Source organism: Ursus maritimus, unplaced genomic scaffold (genome assembly GCF_017311325.1).
Source record: "Ursus maritimus isolate PB19 unplaced genomic scaffold, ASM1731132v1 scaffold_15, whole genome shotgun sequence".
Lineage (NCBI taxonomy): Eukaryota > Metazoa > Chordata > Mammalia > Carnivora > Ursidae > Ursus > Ursus maritimus.
The window spans coordinates 17,083,093-17,095,135 of NW_024423897.1; the positions used below are offsets into that span (position 1 = coordinate 17,083,093).

At 44.5% G+C, this 12,043-nt stretch overlaps 1 protein-coding gene across 2 annotated transcripts in view; it reads left to right on the forward strand.

The window, feature by feature from the left end:
• Positions 1-10,862, forward strand: part of TIMD4 (T cell immunoglobulin and mucin domain containing 4) — a 34,315-nt gene extending 23,453 nt beyond the window's left edge. Inside the window, exons 6-9 of one of the 2 annotated variants that reach the window (XM_008692455.2) lie at positions 4,452-4,498; positions 5,907-6,000; positions 7,280-7,319; positions 8,477-10,862. In XM_008692455.2, coding sequence (XP_008690677.1) covers positions 4,452-4,498; positions 5,907-6,000; positions 7,280-7,319; positions 8,477-8,561 — 266 coding nt within the window. In that variant the 3' untranslated portion in view covers positions 8,562-10,862. The remainder of the gene's footprint in view (positions 1-4,451; positions 4,499-5,906; positions 6,001-7,279; positions 7,320-8,476) is intronic. The other variant, XM_040630378.1, reaches the window with a different exon arrangement.
• The last annotated feature ends 1,181 nt before the right edge of the window (positions 10,863-12,043 follow it).

The following is a 12,043-nucleotide window of genomic DNA, read 5'->3' on the forward strand; positions in this document are numbered from 1 at the left end:
GGCATCTTGCAAAGGTTCCAGTGATTAACACATGGTATATATTTTACAGTTCAAATTTTCTCATTTGAGAAAATTTAGAAAGTATACAAAATACTGATAAAAAATTGTAACTGCCTATAATATTTCCACTCAAAGTAAGATGTATTTAGTCTTTCAGTATTTTTTAATTTTCTTTGTGCAGCAAGAGGTATGCATGTGTTTGTATGTTCTTAAGTTTTTATACACTCATTTCCTATACTAAGTATAGCTTTGCATCCTTTAAAAAAAATTACTGTGAAATGATCATTTTCTTGGGTCATTCAAATTCTTTGTAAAAAGGCATTCAGAAATACAAAGGATAGAAAGGACATAGGAGATCAGTTGTGTAATACCAGCATTTTCGGTTGAATAAACTGTGGCTCAGATAGAGGAAATGTCGTGCCCAAGGTCACGCAGCCAGGAAATGTGGGATACGTAGATACTCAGTGAAGTGAAGGGTGGGGGCGGCCCAGGCGCAGCCTCGTAGCACTCCAAGGTCTGGGGTTAAGTTTTGCAGGAATTCCATGTGCCAGAGTATGCATGCCTACCAAGAACTCAAGAACCTAAAATTAAACCAGCAAGCCAATTTACTAATTTACAATAAGAACTCTGCCAAGAGGGTCCATATTTGGGTATTTTTAAAATGTAAATACATTCTTACCCTGTAGGCAAATCTAATATTAATCAGAAGTACTGGTGAGTCCATAGACCTGAGAAAAGCATACTTAAGTTGAAGATTCTTTTATTGTTATTACATGTTAATTAATTTCTTCTAGATAGATAACATATATATGGTGAAGGTACAAAGTGCACAAAAAAATTTAAATAAAAGATCAGTCTTCCTTTCATCCCTTGTGCCCGTCCCCAGGACTGTGGTTCCCATAGATCTTAATGACCGTGAGCCCATGCAGAGACTGTGTCTCTGTATTAAGTTCCCAGGGATGCTGTAAATATTTACCAGAAATGCAGTGATGTGAAACAACACAAATTTATTATCTTATGGTTCTGGAGGTCAGGAGTCCTAAAACTGAGGTGTCAGCGGGGCCATGCTCTCTCTAAAGGCCCCAAAGGAAGGTACTTCCCTGCCTCTTCCAGCTTCTGGTGCCTCCAGGATTCCCTGGCTTGAGGCCACGTCCCTTCAGTCTCTGCCTGTCTTTACATGGCCCTCTTTGTGTGTGTCTCTCTGTGTCTTCTCTCCTTATAAGGACACCTGGCATTGGATTTAGGGCCTATCCTAAATCTAGGATGGTTTCATCTCAATATCCCTAAACTAATGACATCTGCAAAGATGCCCTATTTCTAAAGGTTCACAGTTGGAGGTTCTGAGGCAACGAACATTCAAGGAGGACCCTATTCAACCTACCACAGTTCCCCTCTCACAGAATTGCTTTTCTTGCAAGTTTGGGGTGGGGGGCACTCCTTGCCTTTGCCTGAATGTGCTTGTTTAAGAGTTCAGGGTCTTAAGTATGTAAGGGCCAAGATAGCACAGAAGACCCAGAAATGAGTAGTCTTCACTTGCCTACCCCATCCCCTAGCTGTTAGCATCACTGTCTCACAAGAACCAAAATCACCATCCACTTGTGTTTCTTGTTGCTATTCAGTGTCTAGCACTGTCTAATACTGTGGCTTTGGAGTGCTTCCCATCGGGGCTTTTGACGTTTTCAGAAGAGGAAGAGGAGGAGGAGGAAGAAGAAGAGGAAGAAGAAGAAGAGGAAGAGAAGGAAGAAGAAGAAGAAGACGAAGACGAAGACGAAGAAGAAGAAGAAGAAGAAGAAGGGGGGGAGGGGGAGGGGGAGGAGGAGGAGAAGGAGAAGGAGAAGAAGAAAGAAGAAGAAGAAGAGGAGGAGGAGGAGGAGGGGAGGAGGAAGAGGAAGAGGAGGAGGAGGAGGAAGAGGAGAAAGAAGAAGAAGAGGGGGAAAGGGAGGAGCCAGGAAGTGGAGGAAGAGGAGGAGGAGGAGGAAGTAGTGTTCGGTATCACCGGGCAGTATTTGTGTTTGCAAAATGTCTCTCCCATTAGACAATTCCAATTTAAAATACAGATTAGCTCTGACCAAAGTGACCTAGGCTGGCTTTTCTCTTTGATGGTTTCACTTTCGGTCTTATCCGTCACAAATGATTGTAATACTAGAGGATTTTGACAGAACAGGGGTAGGAGTTTTGAATTCTTACCTGCAATTTCCAGCTCTAGGGAATAATAGCGGAGAGAAAAACAACCATAACTGAGTTGTAGGATATGAAAACATGCTGAATTTTCCCCTCAGAGTTTTATGCTCATAGGCATTCAACAAGTCAGTTTCCCTGTCGAACAAATAAGCTCTCTTGTACCAAATTATGAGCCTTAGAAAACCTATCACATTTTTTCTTACGCCTCGAGTGCAAGGAAGCTTGGGAGAAACAGTGATCAATTTCAGTAATTATTCACCTCGATTTTTATTACACTCAGGCCTCGTCTATGTGCGGCTTTATGTTCTGTGTCTACCAGCAGGTTTTATTGCACATACGATTTCATGTCCTTTCTGGGCATTTTCTCCTGCCCTGGCTTCCGTGACACTGGTCTCACTTTCTGCTCTCTGCTGTTTGTTTCTTCTGCTGCCTTCTCTGTCCTCCTTTCAAGTGCTGGGGTTTCTTAGAATTCCTGCTCTACTCTCTCTGGACATGTGACCCTTGGATTTCTAATACACTCGGAGGGTTTTAACTACTCCCTGGAGACTGATGACTCCCGAACCAGCATCTGCAACTCCAACCTTCCCCTGAGTTTGGTTCAGATGCGAATCCATCAACTGCGTGTGAGGCGAGTGGTGTTTGTGTGTGTCTCTCGGGCGCCTTACTCGATGGCAATGGAGTTGAGCTCGGCATCTTTCTCCCCCGGACTGACCCTTCTTCTGCTGTGCCCCATCTTGGTGGACAGTGGGGCAATGGCCCAGAGTCTCAGGAAGGACTCTGCGAGTTATCTAAGACTTGTTTCTTTCTTACCCCCACGTTCAGTGTCCACATCCTCTTGATCTCCCAGCTAAGCATTTCTAGAATCTGCCTCTCTCCCTTCATTTCCATGAACTCTGAATTTCACACCTGGGACCAGATGATAATTGATCATCTCATCTTGGCTATTTCCTATCCTCTTACCTGGACCATAGCATGCTTAAAATGTTTCTGGGGTTTCCTACTGCTCACAGCATTAAACAGATACTTACCAGCATGAAACAAAGGCCTTCCCTGACTGGTTCCTGCCCATCTCTGTGGTCATTCCCTGCCATCCCCCCACCCCCATTTTCTGCTTTCATGGCAGCCTGCCATTCCACACAGAACCACACTGTTTCATGCTTCCGTGGCTTTGCTGATGCTGCTTTACCTAAAACACCTCTAGTGTCTTTTTTTGCTAATTCTTACACAACCTGAACTCAGCTCAGATGTTATTCATTCAACAAACACTTATTGAGCACCAAGTGTGTGCCAGGCAGTGTTAGGGTCCCACTCTTGAACAAGCAGAGAGGGACACTGTCCTCATGGAGTTTAATTCTAGCAGCTCTCACTCAGCTACAATGTTGGGCTCCCTGCCTCTCCCTCTGCCTGCCCTCCCCCACACCGTCTCACATCCCATCGTTACCGTGGCCTGTGAGGCCGAAATGACCTCTGGTCTTCCTTCTCTAACGTACTGTGAATTTTGTGGTGGGGATGGGGGGCCTGCTGTCTTCATCTTAGTATTCTTAGTGCCTGGAACAGTGCTTAGCATGGTATGTCTCTCTGTTGAACTCAACTATCAGTTATAAATAAATGAGTCTGTGTCTCAGCTTAAATTTTACATTCTCAAGGACACTTACCCTTGATCCTCCAGAACAGGTCAACCATCCTCGTGATATGTCCCTGTACATATCTAGTTATTGTACTATTATTGTCCTATGTATTCCCAGTACGTTGCACAATTGCACTCTTTATTCCTAGAATGTTGCACAATTGTAACATGATTTCTTTCAACTCTTCACCTTATTTGCTTAAATTTGGTTTTCCATACTAAGTTGTAATTTTGTCGACAAGGTTGGTGGTACAGCTAGCTGAGTACATGGCCTATGATAAGTGCTTAAGAAATATTTGTTAACTGATAGAGACGTTTTCTTGCTGGATAAAAATCCTGGACACATTGCTGGCATCTGCTGAAAATTTACACCCAATCGCCTGTTGGCCTAGTGCCCCGTTCTACCCACCTATAAAATGGAGCTGTTCTTGTGGGATAGTGTTGGATAGCAGATGAGCTTCAGATAAAACCACCTCAAGACAAATGTGTGGTAAATAAATTATACAAAAAAGGAAAGATGGCATTGAAAGATTAAACACATCAACTAAAATTCCAGATGAGCTTTGAAATGTCTATTGCAGGGTGTGGTATTTTATTCCCTCACAGGAAATATACACATTTTTCCCCCTTTTTTCCTTCCCAGCAACGGAGACACAAATGCCTGTGCAAAATGGAGTTGAATCAGAACAGGTAAAATTTTTGTGAAGTATTTGAAGTGTATGACTTCGATTTTAAAATCCACAATAGAGGTTTGCAGAAATGAGCTGGGGAGGAAGATATATCTGAGCAGAAACCGGGGGAAATAGCTAAGCAGTTTGTGGACTGGCGCCTTGTGCCTGTGGCAGAAATAACGTTCCTATCGTTACCTCTCTCTGTGCAGACGCTTTGAAAAACAAAAAGAAATAAAAAGTATGAAAACATGGAAAAATCATTATGTGTGCCCTCTGTATGGCCCAGGATCAGTGACATCCTGCGGGATCGACACTTGCCATCAGCATCCTTCTTATTTGCTGAGTGTACCCTTCATTAATTTTTATTATCACAAAAGTGATTCGAGCTGCTTTAAATAAAAACTGCAGGCAGTATCGACACCTGTCAGGGAAACGTGAACAACCCCCATTTCTTCTCTCTTCCTTCCCTTCTCCTTCCTCGGGGGGGGGGCGGGGGGATTGTCGCCCCTTGCTGCTGTGTCGGAGAAAGGGCCAGGAAGGTGAGGACAGGGACATGGCCCGGGCAGCGGCGGTGGCATAGCCCCCAGAACTCAGAGCTGGCTGGAGAGAAGCGTTCCTCAAACGATTTGGTGTCAGGACCCCTTTATATTCATAAACATTAGAACAGAAATTAAAAATGATGTTTATTAATTCATTTAAAAGCAAGAATAACAAAACAAACCCATGACCTGTTGACATAAATAACATTTTATGAAAAATAACTATATTTTCCCAAATGAAAAAATACTAGAAAAATGGTATTAGTGGCATTGTGTTACATTTCTGCAAATCTCGTGAATGTCTGGCTGATGGGGAAGCAGAGAGATGCTCTTCTCTGCTTACGTATTCTAGCATCGGAAGGATGACATCAGCCTGCCACTTGCCATGTCACCTCGGGGAAAACCCCACTGTCCATCTCATGAGAATGACCGGGAAAATGGCAAATAGTGTCTCGTGAAAATCACTTTGATCTCATGGGTCCCCTGGCTACACTTTGAGAACCGGTGCTATAGAAAATTTGAAATTGAGTTCCATTTTCTCTTGACTCTTATTGCCTCCGGAGGTCTAAATCAGCTGTAAGGAGAGCTGCCCGGGGCTGGGCAGAAGATCTCCTATCTTCAGGCCCCTAAACCCCGCAGCCCATATGCCTGATGTCGAAGACAGGAAAATTGTGTGGTCTGCGTAAATGTTCTAGGTTTTCAGAGATATTTTTTTAAAAATTCTGATTTGTAAGGCTGCTTTGTCTTGACCTTGAGCCCTGTCAGGCAAAGTGGGGGGAGAAGCAGTGAAGCTGCTTGGCGAGTGGAAGGTGTGATTGGGACAGGAGACTCATGCGGGGGTGATGTTCAGGAAGGACTGGCCCGATCACCTTCCCTGTGTCTCACCAGGTGAAAATGGCCATCAACTCCGACCTGCTAATGATCGTCGCTCCCTCTCTGGGATTCGTGCTGTTGGCATTGCTTGTGGCGTTTTTCCTTCGAGGTAAGGAGGGCAGGCCCGGGTGGGATGGTTCCCTTCAGAGCTGTGGAGACTCCAGGAGGATCTGGGAGTGGACTGATTCCACTTCCTGCCCCTGTCTCCTTCACCCAGAGTCCCACTTCCATCCCGACTCCATTCTGGTCAAGGAGGTAACAGGGAAACTCATTCGCCCTCGGATGCTAAAGCCTTCACGTATCATCTTCTGGATGAGGAGTTTATATTTTGGAAAAGAAAAACAAGAACACCTTTATTTACTGGAAACTCAATCTCTGTCAGTGCTGTTGTTATACTCCTGATGTGTCTAACTCCTTTCATTCTCACGACTGCCTTAAGTGCAAAGTGCCATTATTATCATTGTCTTGGGGAGAGGGAAACCCTGGCCCAGCCTCCTCCTCTGGCTAGGACTGCCCCAGGAAGAAAGATCTCAGGCTTCTTCTTCCCTTAAAGCAAGCTTTGTTTACCTGGGCTCCGCAGATAGACCTCAGGGGAAAGCGAATCCCTCGAAATCCTTTGCAAATGTACTTGAATGTTCTTATCTGCACTTCTCAGGGGGTGGGGTCCATAGTTGTTACCAGATTCCCCAGCTGATCTGTGACCTTACACCTCCCCACCACCACTCCTCATCTCCAAAAAATAGTTTTAACACACTGCAGAAAGGAGTCATGGAACAGGGTCTATAGTTGTCATGCAAAGTAGAGGCATGTGACATCTGGTCCTGTTTAAAATGGGGAGAAATTGTTCTGTAGTCATTAACAGAAACTGTTTTGAGGTGGTAAATGAGGAGCTAAGACTGCTAACCCTCTTGGCCCATTTGAGCGACAGTAGTGAAACTTGCATATTTCAATACCTGTCCCTAATGAACAGTGACAAAGGAAAATTGGAACTAAGTGGGAAGTCTGCCATTAGCCTTCCTACAAAACCCTCTTAAAAGCAGAGGTCACTGGTCCTCATACAGTTTTGGAATTTCTGAGTATGTCTCATAAGGAAGTATTTTAAAACTCAAGTGAGTGCTTGAATTCTGGGTGGGCAAATGACTGAAGAATGAAGCAGTTTAACGCTATTGCCCACAACATGGGAACAGGTGTGTAATTGATGGGCACTGCCTTGGGGCCCAATTTTCCCACTTGACATGGGAAAAAGAATGGCTTTCTCTGCCAAAACCAGTCCCTAAAGTCTTACCTTTGGTCCAACTGTGCTCTTGGTAAGGTAGCTTTGGGCTTTCACCACATTTCACCTGTTCTAGCACAGCTGCTCTGCTTATTCCATGGCCTTGTCTTTTCAGGGAAAGTCATGAAAACCGGTTGGTTCCTGAAACACACAAGGTAATTCATCTTGCATGACTGATTGTTGTAAAGATTGTACAAGCTGTTACAAATGATTAGATACTACTCAGTGGTTTAATGACTTGTGCTCGTGTTCTGATTAAATACAGGGTTGGAGAATGGTGGCATTAGAGGTGAAAAAGATGTGGGATTTAACTCACATTAACCTCTGTCTTGGTTAACACTGTGTTATGTTTGTCTGAAATACAAATACAAAGGCAGGTTGCATTAATAGAAGCATGGCATGCAAAAGAAAGAAGGTGATATGTCTCTGTCCTCTGTGCTCAGAATTCTTTGTTCAACTCTGGGCAATTCATTTTATTTTTTTTAATTTTATTTATTTATTAAGATTTTATTTGTGTGTGTGTGAGAGAGAAAGAGAGAGCAAGCGCAGAACAAGCAGGGGAAGCATCAGGCAGAGGGAAATGCAGGCTCCCTGCTGAGCAAGGAGCCTGATGTGGGACTTGATCCCAGGACTCTGGGATCATGACCTGAGCCAAAGGCAGACAGACACTCAACTGACTGAGCCACCCAGGTGTCCCTGGGCAATTCATTTTAAAAGGACATTGTTAAACAGGAGTTTATGGAGAGGAGAGTTGGCAGAATGAAAAATGAGAAACATGTAGAATATCATTCCTGGGATTTGGTTCCTCCGTCCAATATTAGACCATCAGAGCAGTTTTTTGTTTTGTTTTGTTTTAAATAGTTTGAAGAGTCTTTGGAAAGAGGTTTTGGATATCCGTCCTGTTCTATAGCTTTTTGGGAAAGAAATGAAAAGATTGGGTGTAAACTGTGATGAAGACCGTGCCTTCACTTAATTGCATCAATACCAAAATATCTATTAGCAAATAAATATTAACAAGTAGGGGAACTGAGACTCAGCAAGACAGCTTTCCAAGGTCATACACACATTTCAATCTTGAGTTTATATTTTGCTAATATAGAAACATTTAATTCCCTTATTGGACTAGACTGGCAAAAGCCCTTTATCTCCTACAGAGTCTGTTTTCCCATCTGTGAATGGAGAGGCTTAGGCAGGATGGGGTGTGAGCCCTTTTCACTCTAACAGCCGTGGTTAGTTGTGCTGTGAGTTAGCAACATCCGGTTCTTTCTGGTCCTGGTGGTTTCCATTCTCAGCCTCTCTTTTCTCCTTACAGGCTAGACAATGTTGGAGAAAGTAAAAACAACTTTGATGATATGCAGCATGGAAGAGAAGACGAAGACGGTCTTTTCACGCTCTAGTGTGCCACTTTCTCCCAGGATTGAGGACAGGGGCATGATGCGGGAATTCTCAAAATAAGTCTTAGAATGTGTTGTGTTGTTTTGTCTTGTTTTGTTTTGTTTTTAAAGCCCCCCATCTATTCCATTGGTGTCACAATCCAATCTTGCTTTAATTTCACAAGTGAAAGTACTTTAGAGACTTTAGCACCTTCTCTGCCAGGTGCTTTCATCTCCCGGGTAGCATCACTCTAAGTGACCTTCCAGACCGCGCTTGAATAATTTCAGTGATGGTGAGCTCACTGCCACATCTAAAGGAGATCATTCCATCTCAGGGCGGTTCTGAGACTTAGAAATATTTAAAACAAAGTCTGTATCCAGATAGCATCTGCCTGTGGGTTGTAGCTGAACTCATTGTGTTTACACAGAACGTGTGTAATCTCTCTTCTCTCTGGCAGCGCTCCAGATACTGGAAGGAAGGCCTCATGTCTCTCCAAATTGCCTTGCTTCTGGGACACCGTTTCTGGTCCCTTCTCAACCCTAGTTGCCTTTGCCTCCTATGCATTTGTATCTCTCTCTATATGCCCAACTTTCAGAGTGCGCTGCTCCCCCTCCAGGGATGGTAGGAGCAACCCTGGGTCTGGGTCTCATCAATAATGCCAGAAGCGATGGAAAACAGCACCATAATTTTGGCTCACATTTTCTTTTTTGAGAAAAGATTCTCCCTTAACCAGGGCTCTGTGGGGGCGAGCATGGTGGCTGAGAGTCAGGAGTTTCCTGCAGCAGGAGGCAAAGGTCCAGGTGGAGGTGGGTGTCAGAGACCTTTCCTTTAAGCGGGCATTTACCTGGACTCCCCGTCTTCAGTCCTTCCCATCTCCGATTTGTTCTCCACGCTGTGGCAGAGATCTCCTTTTCTAAATGCAGATCAGAGAGTCCTGTCTCCCAACTTCTACCCATGCTGTGGAAGAAGCACTTAGGCTCTGCCTGAGGCCAGGCAGCTGCCCCAGATGAGTGAGGCAAGGGAAATGCCGAGGCTGTTCTAAGTGTGACGTGTCTGTGTCCACTTGAAGGCCTTAACACTCCAACTTAGTTAGAATAACGTCCTGGGCAAGCAACACGTGGCCATGGGCTGGAACAAGGCAACCAGTCTGAGACACCAGAGTGCAGGAGGTAGACTGTGGGTTTTACCGAGTAAGGAATAAATATAAAGTTCTTCTGCTGAGCCTTCCTGGTCAGAGGAGATTATTGGTCTGGTTATTCCTTTCTTTCCCTCTCCATGCAACCAGGATGAATTTGTAGTCACCTACAAATAACTTCCTATTATCTAGGACCCAGAAGAGAGGATTGTTTCCCTTAGCTTAACGATCTAAATGAGATGAAACACACATGGGAAATGCAACAGGATGGAACCAGCGTTGATTTTCCATTTGCACAAGGAAGGACTTTGATGGAGACGTGGTTCTTACAGCTGATTTTTACATGGTGGGTCCACGATCCAACCTTGAGGATTTAGAACAACCCAATTCTGCAACCTTGACCTTGGCCTTTCTAGGCTAGTTCAGAGATAACGTCTGATCTTTAAACAGCATCTGCTCTGGTCCAGGATGAGTGTTTCAAGGCAATTTCCCACTGAATCCTCACAGCAGCTCAGTAAAACAGCTATATTACTCCTGCTTTTGGAGTTGAGAAAACAGAAGCAGAGAGAAGCGAAGGAACTTGCCCAAGGTCACATGGACCAACCCGCTATGACAGAGCAGGGCCTTGAACCAGACTGGAAGGACTCATGCTCTTAACCACTACCCTGTACTTCACAGCAAGGGCCTTCATTTAGCATTTCATGCACAGAGAGCTGCAGTATTGGCCTGTGTTGGTCCCAAGTGGATTTTAGTTTGCTTAAATCCATGGCGACCTGAGTGTTTTGATGGTTCTCCAATTCCAACCCCTTTATAGCTCAATCTTCCCTTGTCCCAATATTATTTACTCAGAATCTTATTTGCATTTGCAGAGGAAGCCGCAAGTGGAGAACCTGGCAGGAACCTTAATGAAGCCAGGTGGGACACATTTAAATGGGAATGTGTTGAACTAACTCACGAAGCGCTGGGCCAGCTGTCAGCAGGCTTAATGAAAGGTTAACAGGAATTCAGCAATGGGTGGCTGGGGAGACTCTTTGTCTCTCTAAAGGAAACAGAAAGTTGAGAAGTGAGCTCCCTGGGTGAAGGCAAGAGCAGAAGAAGGAAGCCACTTGTAACCAAAAGGCTGGGTCTCAAAATAGAATTTCATTTGGATTTGTAAACATGTTATAGTCATTAAAAGAAAAAAAAAAGGCATTGTGAGTTCTCAGCTCCGTGAACATCAAAGGACAGCGAAGAGAAGGATGCTGGGGTAAGATGAATGCTAACATTGTTACGAGGGTCTTGGGCCGTGCTCGAGATAGCTGCTCACGAAACAGAAGATGCGTTTACTTTCCGTCTGAGCTGGAAAGGTGCTGTTCTGCGGTTGTAGGCTTTATGCGTGTTGTCTATGGAGTGGGGGTTGGGGTGTGTGTGTGCAGGAAAGACCTTGGCACATCCAGCAATTTGACTCTCATGTTTTATCTGATGAAACTGAAGCCCAGACAAGGGGACTGAGATACCCCAGGCTACACAGGAAACCAATGCCAGAGCACAGACCTAAACCATGTCCCCTGGACTTCTCTCTGTGGCCATGTCATAAACCTGTTCTCGGATTTTCTAGGTCCACCTGAATCTGCCTGATTATTTACCCTTCTGAAGTCACATTAAGTTCCTTGTGTGTGCAACTCAGTGTTCCTTTCCCTTGAACCATCTTTCCCAGCACACCCTTGACCCTGTGGTAGACTGCCATTCCCAGACAGAGGAATGAGAATGTGGAAGCGCAAAGCTTGGCTGTTCTGTTGCTTTTTGAAGAACACCGCCATAACGAGGGTGACCAACTTGTCTCGTTTTAAAACTCAAAGTCCTGCATGCTGGGAACCCCTTCAGGAACCCCTAATGATTATAACACGTTTACAAATCCAGGCAAACTGGGATGATCGATCCACTGAAGTCCATAACTCAACCGAGATGGAAACAACCCCCTCTGAGTTCTTGACTCAAGGGCAGCGATCATTGTTTTTTGCTGTAATGGTACCAAGTGGGATTTAATTTGTTTGGATCCAGTCTTAAAATAGATACTAAAATATAGATGCTAGACCCTTGTTAATCCAAACACAGGGCTCGGACCGAGCCCTAGTCCACACCTGGGAGCTTGGTAGCGATGCAGAATATCGGTCCCCACCCTAGAGCCCAGAATCGGAATCTGCATTTTAACGAGGTTTCCATGTTATTTGTATGAACATGAATGATTGAGAAGGATTGGCCTAAAGCATTGGTTTTCAAAGTCAGCTGCACATGGAAATCAAGTGGGGATTTCAGTAATAAAAAATAACTAATGTTTGACTCCCCTCTGAGATCCTAGTTTTAATGGGCATGGGGCAGACCTGGCGATCA